We start from the raw sequence: 20765 nt of genomic DNA, 5'->3' as shown, positions 1-20765 counted from the left end.
ATTTGCCAAAAATAGATTTATTTTTATAGAGATGAAGGAAGAGGGTGGAAGTTCCAGAAAGAGGCAACTTCTTAAAAAAGTTAGAGTCACAAATGCAGTTTCACTGTCCACAGAAGCCCTGGGCATCACGGAGCTATTCCATGGCGTCAGCCTGCAGGCAGTGTCCAGAGACAGGGTGCTGGGACGCGGCTGTCGGCTAAGACCTGGCCCAGCGCCCTGAGTTTCCCCAGGAAGGACACTCAGGATTCACGGTTTTGACTTCCATTTTCCAGCCCCCAGGAAGACTTCAGCAATAAACATGTGACCCGGAAAAGGGGCAGTTCTTGTTTTCAGCCTGAAAAAAGAAAGGGATGCAGTGACTGGTAGATTTCTCAGGGCTTTGGGGGAAGTGTGGGAAGAGGCCCCTTACACTGGGGGGCCAAGGAGGAAACGAGGCTGAGGAGGGCATGGTGTCCTCAGGGTGAAGGGGGATGTGCTTCCCCAGAGACATATGGCAGATGTGCAGCTTAAGTTTTGGCTCTTTGTCATTCTGACTTGGTAAGTATGTTCAGCTTACATTCACTGGATGGATTTTGAAGATGGCAGGGACTATTCATTCATTCATCCATTCATTCTTTGTTTGCTCATTCGTGTTTTTTTGTTTTTTTAATGGAGGTACTGGGGACTGAACCCAGGACTTTGTGCATGCAAAGCATGTGCTCTACCATTGAGCTATACCCGCCCTCCTTGTTGATTTTTTCATTAAACAAACCTCCTGTGCTGGGGCCTCCTGTGCTCAGGTTGTGGGAGCTGCTCGGGTCATATCTTGTGTGAGCAGGACAGGGCCCTGCTCTTAAGTTGCTCACAGACAAATGGTTCATTGAAGCCACTTGTACTTTTGGGCAGGGGCAGATGGTGTGTTAGGGGCATCGCCTCTTCAGCCTGTCTTCTGGAAGAGTCCTCCTGACAAAATGGAAATGGAGTGTGCTACTCTGTGGCCCAAATCAGCATCTCTCCCTCTCTCCCTCCTCACCTCTCATTTATTCTACAGAATAAGAAAGACACATACCTTTGATGGTTAATCTTATGTGTCAGCTTGACCAGTTATTTGGTCAGATATCATTCTGAGTGTTGCTGTGAGGGTGTTTTGGGATGAGATTAACATTTAAGTCAATTGATTGAATAAAGCATATTGCTCTCCCTAAGGGTGGCTCTCATCCAATCAGTTGAAGGCCTGACTAGAACAAAAGCTGACCCTCCCTAGATAGAATAAGAGAGAATTCGGCCCACCCATTTGCCTTCAAACTCGGACATCATTTTCCCCCTGCCTTTGGCCTCCAGCTGAAACAGCAGCTCCTCCTGGGTCTCCAGCTTGCCAACTGCAGGTCGTGGGACTTGTCAGTTTCCATAACCCTGTGAGCCAATTCCTTATAATAAATCTCCTTCTATGTATGCATACATCCTACTGGTTCTGTTTCTCTAATGCTGACAAATACAGAACCTGAGGAAAAAACACGGTTCTCGGCCCAATCAGCTTCTGAGAGCTGAGGGCCCACCAGCCCTCCCACCTTGAGTGCTGCCCATTGGCCTGGCTTCAGGCAGATGTGCTGGAAGGATGAGGCAGGATGGTTCTCCTTCAGGGTGACCGGGAGACTGGCCAGTCTACCCTGCTGGCATGTGGCGAATAGAGCCCCTCCTTCCAGGCTTATGGGAGGTTCCTGAGCCCAAGATCATGGCCCAGTCATGTGGGGGCTGAACTCCATCCTCCCACCTGCCTGGTGGAGGTGGAAGAGGCCTGGATGCAGAGCCAGGAGATGAGGCTCTGGGCAGCATCTCCTATGGGAGAAGCAGGCCTGCAGTGGGTGGGCCTGGGGCCTCCACTTGGAGGTCTGTGAGTCACGGCCAGGGAGGGCTGCCCAGCACTTGATCCGGGGACTGTTCCATCTGTGAAACTCCCCAAACTCCTCTGTGTCAAGTGTGTGTTGAGAAAGTGGGTTAAATCTCTATCTTTTGTAATCCACGGCCTCAGGTCAGCTTTAGAGCCTTTAAGAGCATTCAGTGACAAGATGGCGGCAGGAAGAACAGCGATGCCTCTTCTGAGGCCCCGAGAGAAGACCTAGAGTGGGGACACAGTCCCGCTGAGCCCTGAGGGCACCACGGACAGGAGGTAGTCCAGTGCATCTCCGAGGCAGTTTGCCCAAACTGTGTGCCTCTAGTAGGTTCCAGAGACCTGTTAGATAAATGATGTTCCCCTACTTCGATGATCTCATCTAACTTGGCGCTGCAGCCTGCGTTTGCTTCCTGTTCTGAACAAACTGCAGTGGAAAATAATCACATCAAGGAAAAAACCCATCCCCGTGACGCTCAGAACTGGTGCAGCTGCAGCTCTTTGCAGCTCGACGCCGGGCCAGCCGAGCACTCGACAGGTCTGGCCACTTTTCTCAGCTGTGGACACGGCCCCTGGCGGGCTTTCCTGGCTGACTGCAGGGCCCAGGGGCAGAGCAGCCGCAGCCGGGGTACCGCCCACTCCTTGGCCTCCCTGGAGTGCAGTTTTCTCAGCCACCCGGTCCTCCCAAGTGGAGCTTGTGACCCGGAAGCAGAGCTCTAAAAACGACTGTGATGGGACTCTCTGCTGCCCCACATTTGAGGGGGAGTCAAATAGGGTGGCATACTCTTGGTTCAGACACTTTCTGTTTATAAAACCCCCAGGTCATGTCTGAAATGCTCTCGTGAGAAGGGCCAGATAATTGCAGAATAAAGGCTGGCTGGAGGGACGGTGGATTCGTTCCTTCAGCAGCCACCTTCTGAGCACCCACTGGGTGCTCTCAGGTACGAATACCTGGCTGCTGCCCTTAGCAAACGCGCCATCCTGCAGGAGAGGCAGACAGACCTACGTCCATCCTTAGTGGAGGCAGAGTGTGCTGTGTGCTGGGTCGGGGCCCCAGCGGAGGAGAAGCTCACTCAGAACAGCAGCCTTGAGGTATCAGCTCCAGAGGCAGAATTACCCAAAGCAGAGTGATCGCCCGCTGCCATCGACTCTGGCCTGATCCCAGGCAGAGACCCCCAGGTCTCCCGCCAGCTGCCAGGCCAGAGGGCTTCTGCTGAGAGTGATGGCAAGTGTTTTTACGCAGAAGCAAAGCTTACACTTTGGGGTACTGGATCCTTCTGTCCGGGGACAGAGACATCTGCGTCTCAGAGAGCCTGGCGGAGCCTTGTGCTTTTCTTCTTTTTCTTGGAGTTCGCAAGCAGCTCTGGGAACTGGCCTGGGGAGATGCAGTCTGCTCAGAGACAGCTGTCTCCTCTTGCCTCTCCCTCAGCTCTCCCCTGTGGCTTCCATGAGAGTTTGCCGGTGGGGACACAGCTCCTCACTCTCGCTGGGGAGCCCGCTGGGGCCTGGTTAAAGCAAAGGTGTGTGGTTGCTTTGTCCTGGCCTCCCAGGCACTGCCCGGCCCCCCACTGACCTCGCCTTTCCCCTCCCCACTGGCTTGGGGTCCTCCTCACCTCCGCACTCAGGTACCATGGAAATGGGTCAAAGCTTTTACTGTGGAGCCAGGGCCAGCTCAGCTGGACGGGGACAGATGAAAATGGCCCCCCGAGGGGTGCAGCCTGTGCTGTTGGGGCAGATTCAGGTCAGCCTGCTTGTCTTTTACGCCCCCAGCATCCTCGTGGGGGTGGTCTCAGTCACACACCAGGCACCCTCAGGTGCCCTCAAACTGTACCAAAGTGAGTGAAGACTCAAGGCTCCTCACTCGTCTGGACTAGATGTGATATTCCACGTAGACATTTCACATCTAAGTCGGAGATACTGCTCAGAATTTCAGGGAGGGCCTGGCAGAGAATAGGGCGTTTATTTTCTGCTCTTCTTCGTCCCCTCTTGTCTCCACCCCTGGGCCCAGGGGTGGCTCTTTCCGGCCACGTGGGAGCCGCCCGGCTGGCTGACATTCCAGGGGGACGATATGACAGGAATGTGCCTTTTGAGTGGGTAGCCCTTGCCGTTCTTCCTTCACAGCGAGTCCTGGACGCCCCTCTGTGCTTTGCCTCCCCACCCCTCCTCCAAGTTCATTCTCCATCCTGAGCTTTGGAGGAGAGGCTTATACGTACAGGGCCCGCTGCTTCTTCGCAGCCTGCCTTTCCTCCCTCCTCAGCCCACATTGTGGGAACTTCTATTCTAGGAGGGCCTTGGCTTTACGTACAAACCCAGGAGGCCGGAAGAAGCAATCCACGGGGGCTGTCCTGCAGGGCGTGCTCCTCCTGGCGGTTACTCTGGGTTTCTCCTTCTGGGATCCTGGGGATAAAGGCTCAGAGGTTTCACGGTGACTGGTGGCACTTTATGTGTGTGATCCCTGTCCTCTTCCATCGGGCACTGTAACCGTCAGCTATCTCTGTGCTGAGGATGTCTCATGGGACCCTGCAAGGAAATGAGGCTCGGGGAAGGGACACCTTGAATCCCTCAGACGGGGAAATCTTGTCATGCATCTGCATCAGTAACCTATTGGCCCGTGCAAATTAAGGGCAGACCTGGCCTCTTCGACCCAGGGCACAAGGCAGGAAGTAGGCGGGTTCCCGGTGGAGGGTGTAGGCACGTGCACAGTTCCATCTGGTTTTGTAAAGGGTTCTGCTGCTTGTGAGGCCTCTGGTTTTGGCAAAGGGGAGACTTCTAGTCACCTGCCAGCTGATGTTAACTCATTAAGACATAATTAAGTGGTTCCTCAGGGGTATGGTTATTAGGGAGAAATAATGACTGCAGTGTGGGAGGTACCCGTCCAGAGTACATGCGAAGAGACTGTATCTTTAAACTAGTTGAGGAGGGAGAATTCAAGGCACCCAGGTGTTTTGTCAGAGTATGGAGGCCTGGGTCCAACCTCCCCGCCACCGCCCGGAACTGGAGTTACTAAGAGCAGGAGAGCTGGGAACCGATTAAGGAGCTGGTCTGCAAGGCTCAAGACCCGGGCCTGGGCTGGCTCTGCCACCTCTGTTGCCCTTGACTCTTGTCCTGGTTTGAGCACTGAAAGTCCAGTGTGCCAGGAATCCCAGGACAGTTGGTCACGCTACTTCTCTGAGCCTTGGTTTCTTTCTACATAAAGTGAAGGAGTTGGATGGGAAGACATTTCTAATATTCTAACCTGAACTCCCCTCCCCTCCGTGCCCAGTAATTGACCCTCCTAAGCCCCTTCAGCCCACGACTCCAGGCGGCTCGTCCCCACCGGGCCGTCACACATGTGTGACATTCAGTGGACCTCCGTCTCTGTTGACGAGATGAGTCCACTAAACCTCTTGGGACCTGGGGAGAACGGGGGGCCTTCTCCAAATTGGGTGCTGCCTGAGGGCGCATCCTGGGCTCCCTAGGAAACCACAGCAAAGACAGCAAAAACAACGGTGACGGGAGCGAAGCGAGTTTACGTTCTCCATCGGTGCTGGCAACCGAGGAAGGCCGTGAGCTCGGGCAGCTTCAACAAGCAACCAAGACCTCGTGCTCCAGGTCAAGGCCATGAGAGGCCAAGCCAGGCTGTTTCTCTGCGCGCCCTCAGAAGGGTGGTCCTGGGCCTCCTGGCTGGCCCTGCGTAAGGCCTGGAGGGGCTGTTCCTGGAACAAGCCGGACATCATGGAGCTGAAGCCTTTCTGCTGTTAAATGAATATAGGCTTTGAGTGAGATAACTGCCAGTGGCCTTTCTACCCACTCCAGGCAATGGGGACTACATGGGGTTCTGGGGGGCTTCCTCCTGGAGCCCTCCTGCAGCTCCGGAGAGAACACGGCCGACTCCTGTACAGCAGAATCAGACACTTGCATAGCTGAGGTCCAGCCACGGTCCTTGCCTCCTAGGCCACCCAAGGCTGGGGTTTGCTATGGCTCAGTCGGACCATTTAGTTCTCTGGAACCAGAAACAGACCATCAGCCTCCCGTCCTGTGCTGGTTTTCAAAGTTCTGGGTCCTTTGCCTCTTTGTGCTTCTCAGTTCTGGGCCAAGCAGGCCCCAAATGCAAGGGACCCTGAGGCTCGCAGAGCCTGGCATTTCCCAAGGGTACTTGTCTGTTTCTTGGCCCACTCTCTGATGCTTGGGTACCTGGCTTGGGGCCCGGTACCCGATCACCCCAAGTTTAGGTGCTGCAGAGACCTGTGGAGGGAATTTGCCAAACAAGTAGAGTGTGAATGTCCCTTCCTTGGGGGTGTCAGCCTAAGGTGTGGCATCCTAGGAGTGGTCCCAGCCGGGGAGCCTGCGTCCCAGCCTTGCCTTCTGTCTTCCAGGCAGGCCTGGCCTCCCCTGAGAACTCGGAGCAGCTCATCATTGCCCTGGAGCCCGAGGCGGCCTCCATCTACTGCCGGAAGCTGCGGCTGCACCAGATGATTGAGCTGAGCAGCAAGGCGGCTGTCAATGGGTACAGCTCCAGTGACACAGTAGGAGCTGGGTTTGCACAGGGTACCTCCTGCTCTCTCTCTCCCCTTCCCTGCTGTCCCCTCCTGCCCCCTGCATGTTTCTCCGCCTCTGAGTTTTTGAAGGCACTTAATGCTGTCGTGAGAAATCAAGATGCTTCTGCAGGAGGCTGGTATAAGTACCTCTGTGCTCAGCACCCCCTACCTGGCCCCTCCAAGGACCCCCGTAGTCTCAGCAGTGGTTCCCCTACTTTATTACCCACCCAAGTGCCTTAGGGGAGAGCATTTCCCTCCAAGAGCCTGAGGGTGGCCTGGGAGTGGCTCTTGGCCTTGCATTTTACTAGGCTTTTAATCTTTCCTGTCTATTAACTGATTCTTAATCTAATTCCACTTGCTTGTTATTAATTCCTCCATTAAGGCTGTTGATTTATTGCTGACTCACTCATTGGGGCCCTTCGTGTGTGATGAGCTCATTATGTGTCTTAACTAGAAACCTGGCGAGAGTTGAAGCTACAGATGGAAAGGGCTGACTTTTCCCAAAGGGTGGATGCTCGTTTAGCTGTGGGCGGGAACAGCGCCTGGGGAAATCCAGGATGGGGATTTTAAGGGCCTTTTTCTTTTTAATATTTACCTGTATGCAAGTTGGTCACAATCTTGGTCCCCAGTGCTGTTTCCCCTGGTATGCGGGGCTCTGTGGGTCTGCCCAGGGCCATGGAGTCGGGGGACACCCTAGGTCAGTCAAAACTACATGAGCGAGCGTGGGAGCTGATGGGAGCTGTGGGGGTGGCGCTGTGCACCCCGGCTCTGAGCTCTGTGCCCAGGTGGGGGCCTTGAGGGCAGAAACCCCCCATCACCCAGCGCCTCTCCATCCTGCCCTGGAAGGCCCAGGCCCAGGAAGAGAAGGATGACAGTAGTGAGGACTGTCACTTGTTGGTCCCAAGTCTTCCTTGGTCTGCACCCTGAAGCCTGTCTCTATGCTGCCCAGGGCACTGGGGCCCAGGCTCACCCTTCGCAGGCACACATTCCTGCCCAGCCAGGCCTCTCTTCTTCCTCTTTATAGGGTGACTGTGCCCCAGCCGCCACTGGTCTGCATGGAGGTGGCCGTGAATCTCAGCCATGAGAGTGGCAAAAAGTTCACTTGCCACCAGACTGCTGCCTCGGCCTGCCAGGGCTGTGAGTTAGCGCCCTCGATCTGAGTCACCTGGAAGGAACGGGACAGGCTTTCCTCTGAGTCGGAGGGCTTGATCTGCCTTTTTCTCACAAGGCTCGGCCTCCCCCCGGCACGGCCAGGCTAGCCTCGCTGCTAACTAAATCAGATGCAGTCACGTTTTAAATACTCAGGATGGATCTCAGTTATTTAAATTTCTTTCTTCATTGTTTTAATTGGGAAAAAGAGAAGTGACTGAGGGCTCTGTATTTCATATGCTGATTCTCAGTTGTTCACAAACAACAGCCCGGTCAGAATTAGCTAACTCTAGGTGGCTCTCCTGAACGTTTCTGAAGTAGGACGTTCCCGCGCGAGGGGGAATCTGCTTTGAATGCTCACCTTCCCCAAGAGCTCAGTTTTCAGGTTCCTCTCCTTTCACGTATCCCAGCTACTCCCACACTGCCCCGTGTCTGCGTCCTGTGTTTTGTGGAATTCGCTGTTTCATGTGCTCAGAGGGGTGTCTTTGGTTTTTGAAATCCCCAAATTGTTGGCCACGACCCCTCAGAGGGAGGGCGAGGCAGGGGTTCTGTCTCAGCCTCACTTTACCTCTCTCCCAGGATGGGGTGCTTGCTATGTGGGGAGGCCTGGCAGAGCACTTAGTCAGGGGTACCCAGGATGGCACTAATGCCCTGAGACCCCAGGCTGTCCTCTGCCCCCGGATGCTCCTCCCAGATGGACGCCAGTGGCACGGGAGGAGACCGGAGCTCACTCCACCCCCAGCACTGCGGGGTTTGCCGTCGGTTTTACTTCACTCCAAAAGGATTTAATGGGGTTAGCAAAGGACACGTTTTTCATAATCTTGGGCTTCATTTGACTGAAAAATGGGATAATTTTTTGAGAGCTCGGAACATGTTTTATTAGCCTAACTTGGCCATTTTTTATGAATGCCATTTCGTTAGCCATCCAGAAAGCCACTGCCCACTACGAGGCGTGCAATGTAAGTACATCTGGAGCTGGTGTTGGGAGCAGGAGAGAGGCCTTCAGTTTGGGACTCCCTCCCAGGCACGCAGGAATTCTTTAATCAGGGGCTGAGCTCCCCGCTGTGAACCAGAGACCCAGGAGCTGAAGGCTGGCCCCATGTTTGCCATCCCACTTTCCTGAGATGTTTTGCAAACACTGTGCTCCTTGCTGAAGAGGCTGGAGGGTCAAGGGTCCTTAATGGATAACTGGATGGATTTGTAGGACAGTTGAGTCAGCAGCACCTGCCTGGGGTCTAAAAATTGGTGAAGGGCATGCAGAGAGCGGATAGAGGGGGAGGAGAGTGTGGACAGAGCCTTTGTCTGTAAAACCTGGACGGCTCTAAATCGTTCATTGTAGTGGTCATTTCTTGGGTTCCTGGTCGCATACTTGGTGCTTTGTCTTCATTATCACCTACCGTGTGCCTGGTGTCACACTGGGTGCTGAGGATAAATCAGAGGACTGGTCCCTGCTCTGCCTGTGAGGAACGAAGACCAAGTATTATTGCCCCCATTTTATGGATGAGGAAACTGAGGCTCAGAGGGGTTAAGTGACTTGCCCAAATTCCCACTGCAGCTGTGCTCAGCTGCTTCCCAGATCCTCTCTCACAGCACCTTTCCCATCTCTAAACTTTCGTATTCTGCTTTTCCAGACCTCACTCTAAATTGTTAAATCTCAAAGACAGAGTGGGGCGGGGGTCTGAGGGTTAATTTGAGGCGGCAAGTCAGTCGTGGGAACTGCAAGTCCTTTAACCTCCCTGACCTGGTTTCCTCATCGGAACATAGGACGATGATTTGTGCCCTGCCGGCCTCACTAGGCTGTCTGAAGGACTGCGGAGGATTAAATACCCAAGCGAGACGCCAAAGCCGCTACTAAGTACCCCGAGCCACAGCCAGACTGACCCGGGGTGTGCAGGAAAAAGGCGGCGCCGGGCTCTGCCAGGTTCGGGTGCGCCACCTTGTGGCTGAAGAGCATATCGACTTCAACAGGGTCTGGAAATGGCTCCGGGCCCGTTTGTCCAGCATCCTGATTAGGAAAACATACCCTACATTCCTTTTATCGGACTAAGTTCTTTGATGTGAAATTATTTAACCAAGCACACTGCAGGCTGCTTGGCAGACAGCTTCCTTCCTGGGGCAGCAAAGCCAGGGAATTGACCGATTTTATTCCCATTCCCCTGAAAGTGTCACTGAAGGAAGAGATCTCATCAGGGTGAGCTTTCAGCAGGGCACCGTCCAAAGCTGCCAGGAAGATGAATAGATGAAGGCTGGTAGAAATAGCTACTTGCTCTGGAAGATCTGGCTTTGTCATTCCTTATGTTGTATTTATGTAATCGTTTTGACCAAGTATCACCAAATGTTCTCTTCCTAAACCTCCCCTGCTCTCTTACCTCCACTGACGGCAGGGGGCTGCCTGCTCTTGCATGCTTTCTCATCCGGTGTTATTTTCTCTCTTTTGGTCACTAGCTAAGGAACACATACGACGTAATCGGCAAAGTCGGACCTTTTTGGTGGAGAATGTCATAGGAGAAATCTGGTCCGAGCTGGAGGAAGGTAACGTTCTTGAATGTCCTTTGCCCATGCTGAATTGTGTGTGTGTGTGTGTGTGTGTGTGAGAGAGAGAGAGAGAGTGTGTGCTGCTGGCAAAAATGCATTCCTTTTGTTCCTTTTGCACTTTTGAGAAATATTTCAAATCAGTTGGTTTTCAGACCACTCACCTGGGAGAGCTCTTTTCGGAGCTGTAATTTTGCGTGTTCTAAAACCATATAGGCTCTTCAGAAGGAAAATAGGAACTGAAATACACCAGTTCCGGAATAAGTCTTGTGTTAAACAGGAGGTCATTTGATGGTACTATTAACTTGGCACGAAGTTGTCCACGTGTACGTGCCAGGTATGCAGCAGCATGAATGCTTTAGTCTTAAAGACTCACTCATCTGGATTCTTCATCATGGTGCTAACCGTCACTTCTGGGCAGACGCTGTCTCATTTTCTTTTGTTGTGAATACCTCCCTAATTAGCAAAACCGTTGTACTAATAAGTGTCGATGGTGCTTAGCTGGGTACACCTAGTCATCACTCGCCAGCTTGTTCCAGGATGTGGTGGACAAGAGGTCTGTGTAAAGGATGGCTGTTTTTGTACCAGGTGACAAGTATGTGGTGGTGGACAGTGGCGGTGGCACCGTAGACCTGACAGTCCATCAGATACGGTTACCCGAGGGACACCTTAAAGAACTGTACAAAGCAACAGGTGAGCCTGAGCGAATGAGAAAAATGGCTGTTTTTCTCATACTTGAGCTGTTTCTCTCATTTCAGTTTTCTCTCAGCATTTCATTCTTTCAGTGCCCCTAGCACATGTGACTCCAGGCAGTAGAGGATATGCATGTGTGAAACCTGAGAGCAAAATGCAGTTAAATATTCTTTGAAACACAAACACCCTAACTTTGGGTTTGGGCATAAAGTGAGCCTGTTTCAGATCCTGGTCAAAGGAGTTTGGTTCTGAAAGTCCTGCGAGGATGTGATTGTCACCTGGTTGTCACCTGTGATTTAGTGCTGTGGCTAAGCTTTCTAGGGAGGTCCCAGGACACCTGGTCTTGGATCAAGATCACCAAACCGAAGAACGGGCTCTCCCTCTTGGTGGGGGTGGGGACGGTGAGGAATCAGTAGATCACAGGGACTGAGTGAGGTCTACTGGTTTTCCAGACCTGTGGTTGGAAGTGTTCGGTGGGAATACCACGATGCTCCCAGTTAGCTGAATGCATTGATTTTATTTAAAATGTAACTGATCGCAAATAGATTGTTGATGAGTGATTTCTGTAGGAAAAAGCTTCTCCACGTGGAATGAGAACCTAAGGGTTTTAAAGTGTAAGTGAGAACACTGAGCTGCGATCTGTCTGCTGGCTGAGGGGGTCCAAGTTCGTGCTGCTTTGAGCAGAACCCAGCGTGGGCTTTCTCTGACTTTGGGTTCCATTTCTGACCGTTTTTAACACAGTGGTCTCCCATTTTGTTCTGAACTCAGGTGGACCCTATGGATCCTTAGGAGTAGATTATGAATTTGAAAAGCTTCTGTGTAAAATATTCGGAGAGGATTTTATCGAGCAATTCAAAATCAAGCGTCCTGCGGCCTGGGTTGACTTAATGATTGCATTTGAGTCTCGCAAAAGGGCGGCGGCCCCAGACCGAACTAACCCGCTGAACATCACCCTGCCCTTCTCCTTCATTGACTACTACAAGAAATTCCGGGGGCACAGCGTGGAGCACGCCTTGAGGAAGAGCAAGTGAGCTGGGGTCAGGTTGGGCTCAGGACATTCTAGGGGGTAGATCGCGTTGATAGGAGGGAAGAAGGGGGTGTGGACTTTGAGCCCCAAGTCTATACGCTGGCTGTGTGACCTTGGGCAAGTGACTCGACTTCTCTGTTTCTCAGTTTTTTTCATCTGGAAAATGGGGATGATAATTCCATTTACCCCAAAGGTTGTGAGGATGAAATCAGTTCATATATGCTTCACACAGTGCCCGGGTCCTGGAAAGTATTATCTATGTGTTAGTTATGTTTATGCACCAGAAAATATAAGCTTTATGAAATCAGGGAAGTTTGTCTGTTTTGGCCCCTGTTTTATACTCAGCGTCTCCAGCAGGCCTGGTGCATGTATAGTAGGTGCTCAGTAAATAGTTGTTGAATGAATTCCCTGGGAGTCTGGGTGTCCTGCACTTGGCTCAGGGCAAGTGTTTGTAGCTCAGCCTGTTGCAAAATGAACGTATTTGCAAGATGTTTTAAAGCTGTATTTAAAAAATAATAGACAAAAAGCAAGGGTTTCTAAAAATCTTTTTATAGTGGAACATTTCTAACATTATCTGGCTTCCAGAATTGTCGGTTCCTGGCCAGTCTAAATCCTCACCCACCACCCCCAATTATTTTAAAGCAAATCTCAGATTATCACCTAACTCATAAATATGTCAGTATGTATCTCTAAAGGAGATACATTTAAATTCATAACCACAATACTATTATCACTTAAAATGAGTAATTCTTTAATATTATTAAACATCCAGTTAACATTAAAATTTATCCAGTTGTCGCCTAAATCTTTTTTCAGTTTGCATTAACATCCAAATGATAGCTAAACAGAGCAGTTATCTGATGAGCCTTTTAGCTCCTGCTTAACATGTAGGTTCACCCTCCTGGTTTTTCCTGGCAGTCTATTAGAAGACAAAGCTGACTGTTTGTCTCAGAGTTTCCTTCAGCCCAGGTTTGGCTCACTACATGCCCACACTAACATGTTCTTCTGTCTCCTGGTATTTTGTACAAATTGGCAGACTGAGCTAGAGATTTAATCCGATTCAGGTTTGAGTTTTTGGCAAATCTACTTCATGAGTGGTAGTATTTCCTATTGCATCCCACAGGGGGCGCAATATTTGCTTGTTTTTTTTTCTTTTGTGACGTTAATGATCACTGCGTAGGCCCATTATTTCAAGGGAGCGGCCCGAGGTTGTCTCCTCAGTCGATCACTCCTCCTTCATTTATTAGCTAGACTACTTTGATAGAGAGAATCTTATCTCTTCATCTCCTTAACAGTTTGGTTGCCCTGAAACACAGTTCACATAGGAAAGACAGGACAAATGCTTGGTTCCTTCCTTCCATTAATACTGTGTTTAAAAAAAGTTGATTTCCTAGCCTCCTCCAAAGTAACAAATTTCTTTTTCTCTTGTGGGAGCACAAGGGAAGTATCATTAAGAATTAAATATATTTGATGTATTTTAAACGACAGCAGTTAGAGCCTTATTAATGCTCAGATTGTACCGTCCTGGCCAGCAGGAGACTCTTCAGGTTGACACTGTGGTCTTTAACAGTCTTTGCCCCCTGGTATATGAAGATGCTTCTGGCTCCTCTTGAATGTTCCGTACCCCAGACCTGCAGTCGGCCATTTCTCTAAGAAGCTGCATTTAGTGGGAAACCAAGTAGCTTTGATTCCATGTCTTCTTATCTTGGAGCAGGGTCCTAGCTGAACTCCCCCTCGGCTGATGCTCTCTCTGCCCTGTTGGTCCCCCACAAAGGCATGTGCTCTGAATTGAATCCCATGTCTTGCCTGCACAGTTTGGGGGCTGCCAGCTCTCCTACTGGGGACACTGGCTGCAGCCAGCCATTAGGTCACCCCACTCCACACCACAGAAAGAATTCATGGTCTGAGAGACCTGGCAGCATCTAGACTGTGATGCTGGGAGGCAGCTGGTGTGTGCTTTGCTTCAGGGACAGACATGCCCTTTGCTTGGCCCCTTGGAACGTTAGAACAGGCAGGGTACACACTGTAATACACTCCTTTAGCCCCAGAAAGTTTCCAAAGTGTTTTCACAGACCTGGTGTTTAACTTGATCTTCACAACAACCCCTGGGAGGGAGGTACGGTAAGCGTTATTTTTCTTCTTAATTTCCAGATGAGAAGACCAGTGCTCAGAGAAAATGTAGGCCAACTTGCCCTAAGTCCCACGGCTGCTAAGTGGTGGGGGCCAGTTTGGAGCCCAGCATTGCTGACTCCCTGCCCAGGGCTCCTCACCACTGCTTTGGACGTGCTGCCCCCTTGAGGGGAAAGTGAGGGGCGTCTGGTAGGAATAGGCCTGTCACCATCATGGGCCAGGTGCCTGCGGAGCTGAAGGAGATGAACCTCGGCTCTGGGTTTGTAGCCTCATGTTCAGTGCAGCAGACACGTTATATGAGCCTTTCACGTACTGGAAGCCAACTGTTGTTGGGTTCAGAATGTGTTCATCTATGAGAGGTTCTTTTATCTCCCTGTCTTTTGTACTAGACTTTGGCTTCCACTGTCCCAGGCAGGGGAAGGTTGGCCATAGCCCAAAGCAAAGAGAAACAGAAGTTTATGTTTTAGCTTTTGAATTTCTAAGGGTCCAACTTCTGGTGGTTTAGGGTATTTCTGAGGGTTCTTTGGACTTTTAGCCCCCCTTCCACCCCCTCAGATATGACAACTGTCCTGCCAGGGCCCGTGACTCTGCAGGCTGGCCTGGTATTGTGCGTACACTCACAGCCGTTCTTGCCCTGCCCCGTGCTGCAGTGTGGATTTTGTGAAGTGGTCCTCGCAGGGGATGCTGAGGATGAGTCCAGACGCCATGAATGCCCTTTTTAAGCCGACCATCGACAGCATCATCGAGCATCTCCGTAAGTGATCAGCCAGGGCTCAGCCACTCAGTAGGGCAGAGCCAAGAATGGGGACTGACTTTTCCAGTGTTACCAACTAGTCTGTGTGAAGTCAGGATGGCAGGGAGTCCAGGGCTTAGAGCTGCCGCAGGCCAGGGCCCCAGCAGGAGCGGGCAGGGCCTGGGCATGTATGAGGGAGGATGCTTGGCGAAGGCTGTGGCTCCCTCCCCGCAAGTACGGCAAAGCAGCCGGGAGCCTGTCCTCACCTGGGCTTTCTGTTTGGCTTCAAAAGTCAGAGGGCTGGGAGATCTGGAGCAGTCGGATCAGATCATCAAATGACAGTCCTTAGGGAATGGATGGTCTCTGCTTTATCAGAACAAATCAGAAACCATATTTGCTGGGGAGGCAGAACTGTCATGTAAACCAAAGAAAGGTCTCCCAAAAGAGGGTAAACAGAATCTGGCTGTGCAGTCAACCTGCTCCCCCAGGGGCCCTCACGCCCTCACCCGGGGACACATAACAGACTCACCTGGGACCTCTTTCAGTGCCCAGGCCCTCCATCCACTTCCCACCCCGCACCCACCCAGTTAGAACCCCTGCAGTGGGATGAGAATTTTATGAAAACCCAAGAACAATATTTCTAACAGCCTGCCTGACTTAGTTAACAGAATTGCAGGTTTGGAGAGGATTAGGGGTATTCATTTACACATAACAAAAACTCCTTAAAACGATCACCATCTAGCTGTTAAAATGGGTTTCTGCTTAGCAGTAGCTTTAGTTTGGCTCTTTTTTCATTCTGTTTTTAATTGAAATATAGTCAGTTTATGAAGTTGTGATGATTTCTGGTGTACAGCAACAATCTTTCAGTCATATATATACACACTCATTTTCATACTTTTTCATTATAGGTTACTACAAGATATTGAGTATAGTTCCTTGTCCTGTACAGTGGAAACTTGTTTATCTATTTTATATATAGTAGTTAATATCTGCAAATTTCAAACTCCCAAATTATCCCTTCCTACTCCCTTCCCTCCCCCTGGTAACCATAAGTTTGTTCTCTATGTCTGTACGTCTGTTTCTGTTCTGTAAGTTCATGTGTGTCTTTTTTTTTTTAAGATTCTGCATATAAGTGATATAATATGTTTTTTTTCTCTTTCTGGCTTACTTCACTCAGAATGACCATCTCCGGGTCCTTCCATGTTGCTGTAAATGGCATTATTTTATTCTTTTTTATGGCTGAGTAGTATTCCATTGTGTAAATATACCACAGCTTCTTTATCCAGTCATCTGTTGATGGACATTTAGGCTGTTTCCATGCTCACAGTAGCTTTGGTTTTTATTCCTGAGTGTACCAATGTAGAAACCTCCTTTCTTTAAAAGACAGGCTCTATAGAAATACTCTGTTGAACCAGTTCAGACTTCAGTCAGTCCTCCAATTGGCCCAAGTGGTTTTGTCCATTCTCCACATTCTGAGGCCACCCAGTCTCCCTTGGCTTTTGGTGACAGGAGGCTGTCCCTCCCTCTTCCCTTTCAGGGGACCTGTTTCAGAAGCCGGAGGTGTCCACCGTCAAGTTCCTCTTCCTGGTGGGCGGCTTCGCGGAGGCACCCCTCCTGCAGCAGGCTGTGCAGGCTGCCTTTGGCGACAAGTGCCGCATCATCATCCCCCAGGACGTGGGCCTCACCATCCTCAAGGGCGCCGTCCTCTTCGGCCTGGATCCCGCGGTCATCAAGGTGCGCCGGTCCCCGCTCACCTACGGGGTGGGTGTGCTGAACCGCTACGTGGAGGGCAAGCACCCGCCCGAGAAGCTGCTGGTGAAGGACGGCACGCGCTGGTGCACCGACGTCTTCGACAAGTTCATCTCTGCCGACCAGTCCGTGGCCCTGGGCGAGCTGGTCAAGCGGAGCTACACCCCGGCCAAGCCCTCCCAGCTGGTCATCGTCATCAACATCTACAGCTCTGAGCTCGACGACGTGAGCTTCATCACCGACCCCGGGGTGAAGAAGTGCGGCACGCTCCGCCTGGACCTCACGGGGACCAGCGGGGCCGCCGTGCCTGCCCGCAGGGAGATCCAGACCCTCATGCAGTTCGGGGACACCGAGATCAAGGCCACGGCCATTGATATAGCCACCTCGAAGAGTGTCAAGGTTGGGATCGACTTCTTAAATTACTAACCGGCCCTCCCCGCCACCTGCCCCCGTGGACTCAGCTCACTCGCCTCTGCTGACCTCAACCCTGACCGTTCTTCCCCTGCCCTTGACCCTTGCCATCAGCCATCTGAACTTCAGCAGGGAAGATGGGAACAGCCAGGGCTAGAAATAATTAGGGAGTTTTGAGGGCACACCGGAGTCAGAAAAGCTGTTGGCAGTTAGGATGGAGGTTGGGGAAGAAGAACTCCCAGGATCCCAGGAGAGCAGCTAGTGTTCATAGGTACAGAGTGGTGAAACACCCACCCCACGAGGGAATCAGTACTTTTCCGCAGCAGTGATCGGGCTTGGTCTAAACAGATCTCCCTTGAGTAGAATGCCCTGTTGGGATCTTTCTAGATTTGAAATAAGGTCTTTGAGCCAGGAGGAGAGTCTTCTGAGACTTTTTACAGAATTTGGATGACAGTCAATATAAAATACCACCCATCTGCAGTTAATTTCTTTTCATCATTGTGTGATTAAAAGTGGTGATTCAGTGGGAACTTGGAGCGTTTTTAGCTGGTGGGAGAAGACTGCCTACAGGGGCACTATTTTAGATTCCCATCATTTAAATTCCAAATAGGTTCGGTAAAGAAAGAGTAACTGTAGCCTCAGCTAATCCTCTAGGATTCGTGTGAGTGGGAGAGCTGACACCGCAAGTTATTAGCAGGTAAAAACTTGCTTCGAGGGAAATGGATACTGAGCTACTGACATACCCCAAATTATATGCTGTGATATCATTCCCCAAATGCCAAACCCTGATTTCTAAATTCGTAAGTAATTCTAGTTAACCTTAGTAGGAGTCCATGTGAGAAAATGAAGTTGCAGCTTGCCTCATTCACATCACCAAGCCCAGGAGCTGAAACAGCCCCTCCCCTTGACAAGCGTACGTATTTTAAATTAACTCCCTCGTCCCTGCTCACCCTCACCTTCCTAAGAAGTTTTGACCATTTATTTCCACATTTTGGAAAGAATATATTAGAATACATTGGTGATACCTTAGAGAATCTGTTCTATGAAATGTTTCATTAAAACCTTCAGTTTTTAAACTAAAATTGAAGATTCTGTCTAAAGGAATTCATAGACTGGTATTTGATGACTTAAGCCAGGTTTTTTTTCGAAGCAGATCTGCGGGATCTGCTGTGTGAGAACTGCCTGGGTGCTTCTTAAAAACAGGTTCCTGGATTCTACCTCTCTTATGAACTGAAGTCAAATCCTGGAGAGAGGGACTAAAATCTGCAGTTATTAGTAAACACCACAGGGGACTGTGGGTCAGTGAAAATTGGGAAACTCCTAATTTTACGTTTTTTGGAAGCTGAGGCACAGATCAGCGCTTGCAGCCTCCGGTCTAACAGGTTGGGCTCCCTTAGGGAGAGGGTCTACAAATGGAGAGCTGTCACCCCATACCTTGCCCTCTGGTGAGTGGGGCCGGGGCTCCACCTGGCTTGGGGGTGGCACTTTTAACCCTCACAGGAAAGGCCTGCGGAGGAAAAAGACTGGAAGAAAGGCAACCTAAGAAATGGGGCACTTGCAAAGCCAGCCCTCTCCGTCATTCAGGAACCAACTGAGGAAAAAGAATCCAGAGTCTGACTCACAGCCCGTATGATCTGTTCAAAGCTGTCTTTTCCACCTGCTGGAGTTCATTCCGATTTTAAATCACCGGAGGCACACATAATGGCTGAGGGGAGGATGAGCCATTAACATCGAATGCAAGTTTGATTCACCACCCCATTATCACAGCTCATTATCATATGCAGATTTTAAATAGCATTTCCAATTTCATTTTCACAACGCTTGCTGCAGAATTCCCTACTAGAATGTGAAACATGAACACACCACAGAACTAGAGAATGCTAGTCACATACCGAGGGGCGGGGTGTCGCATCCGGGCACAAAGGTGTGTGCGCTAGGGTTCTCCTGCTGCCTGCTCTGCTTCCAAAGCTAAATGTTCTTTCTTTGGTGTTGCCAGCCATCCTCTACAAGTAAGACTTTTCAATTGAGTTATAAGTAATATAATTTTATGTACATACAATATTAAAAAAATTGTACAGAATCTTTATTTCTACAATGTGCTCTTCTTGTTTAAAAAAAAAAGGGAAAATGCTCTTCGGATTTTGTTGATGACATTGCCGCCTTTAATTTTCCACGGTCTCATTTCTTAATCATGCCTATGCATCGTCTATTTGTACTGATGCTAAGCTAAGGACTGTGTAGGCAAGACTGAGCAGTAGACAGAGGTGCCTGGGGTCAGATACTCTGAAGAAAGAGACCAGCTGGATCAACAGCTTCATCAGACCTTTCGACACGCACATCCTTCCCAGAGGTTCGCAGTTGATATTTAAAGGAGCATAATGACCGATTCTCCTGCCCAGTCTCTGAGAGCTGAACGTTCTGTGGGTGTCAGCAGTGCGGCTGTGCAGAAACACCTGCAAACCTGTGTGTCCCTGTAGGGTTGCCAGCCTCTCCTTGTGGGGCAAAGCAGTCACTCTGAGGGCAAAGTGTGATGTTTTCAGGACACCAGGGAATCAAAGGAAGGAATCAAGCGGTACACAAATCCAGCTTTCCTACTGGATTAAGTGTGAGTGTGAGTAGTACAGTCAAGCCCTTTTTTTGGCTAATGTAAGGCCTTTCCCATCTTGCAGTAAGAATGTCTCCTTGTCTACTGTTTCTCTTAAATGAGCTAGTTGAAGTTTGCAGTGTTGGCAAACAGATGATGGAGAGGGGGTGATGATTTTACTGGACTTTTTTCTGGCCCCAGAGACGCAGCCCTAAGATTCAAACTTCCTAGAGGGAACCCTCAAATCCATCCCTCCTTCCCTCCCCGCTACCCACACAGAAATATTCTAGAATAAAAGCACCGGATAAGTACACTTGGACACATTTTCTAATCTTAGAAAGTTTCTAAAAGGCCTGTTGTCCTGACCCATTACTCAGTTGTCCCTGGCATATTATCTGAGGTTCAAGTTTCTTGGAAGCAGACCTGTCAAAGGATATCCTTTGTAACTGCCCTTTCTGTACACAGCAGGCATTAGTAATTGTTGAATGGCAGACAAGTGACAGACAGACAAGACAGGAAAGAGGAGACATATATGCGTTTTTGCAGACTGATGGCTAAGTTACAGAGCCTTGCCCTACCCCTAGAATGTTATTTAGATCAAGTTTAGCTTTTAGAGCCCAGGTCTGGTTAATTGCCAGGGTGGCAAAGAATCGCATGCACCCATATAAACAGGAGTCAAAATGCAATATTAGTTGAAGATCGAATTTCACATTGTAGAGATGAAATAGCTGTGATTAAGCTGCATACTTATGCTGGGAAATGGCTTAAGAGGATGACTAGTATTAAAGTTGTTGGCCATCACGTTGCATCTCTCATCTGCTTGGAATATGATACTATATTCAAAAATATCAGCCACTGGGGTCTTGTTCACTACAAGACAAAATTCAGACTTCACAGAACTTTGCAGCAGGTCACAATTTGATTGTGTCTGCACACTGTCTTCACGGATGTCTAATAAAGCAAAACTCTGACTCTCATGTAGCCTATTTTTTTTTTTGCACTCTGAATTTGTAAATGGAATTATACATGCATCATCACTGACCTCCCCTTTATCTCATCCCAGATGGAAACTGATTTTCAGGTCCTTTCCTAGGTGTTGCAAGCTTTATTCACTTTCATTCCAACAAGACTGGCTCCTTGGTTCACTGGGAACCAAGCCTCCATCAACGTGATGTCTACGAGCCCCCTTTCCCCCGAAGCTAAAGACAGCAGTCAGACCTGCTAGAGGGAAGGCAGATGGGCCAGGGTAACCACTGACAACTCCACTGCACCCAAGCGAAGTTCATATAAAAAAGCAGAAAGCCAAGGTCTGGCCAAACTGGCTGCTGCATCTGGGGTCTTGGGTTTGTTCCAGGCTCCATGTTGGGGTCGCC

General features: G+C 50.0%; 1 protein-coding gene across 1 annotated transcript in view; it reads left to right on the top strand.

The window, feature by feature from the left end:
* Positions 1-20369, top strand: part of HSPA12A (heat shock protein family A (Hsp70) member 12A) — a 67759-nt gene extending 47390 nt beyond the window's left edge. The window contains exons 7-12 of the mRNA XM_031682544.2: positions 6223-6394; positions 9979-10065; positions 10654-10758; positions 11527-11785; positions 14566-14669; positions 16186-20369. Of these exons, the coding sequence (XP_031538404.2) occupies positions 6223-6394; positions 9979-10065; positions 10654-10758; positions 11527-11785; positions 14566-14669; positions 16186-16823 (1365 nt within the window). The 3' untranslated portion in view covers positions 16824-20369. The remainder of the gene's footprint in view (positions 1-6222; positions 6395-9978; positions 10066-10653; positions 10759-11526; positions 11786-14565; positions 14670-16185) is intronic.
* Positions 20370-20765: the final 396 nt, after the last annotated feature.

Source organism: Vicugna pacos, chromosome 11 (assembly GCF_048564905.1).
Source record: "Vicugna pacos chromosome 11, VicPac4, whole genome shotgun sequence".
In the NCBI taxonomy this organism is placed as follows: Eukaryota; Metazoa; Chordata; class Mammalia; order Artiodactyla; family Camelidae; genus Vicugna; species Vicugna pacos.
Note: the sequence above shows the minus strand (reverse complement) of the source record. Positions and strands in the feature narration are given on the sequence as shown.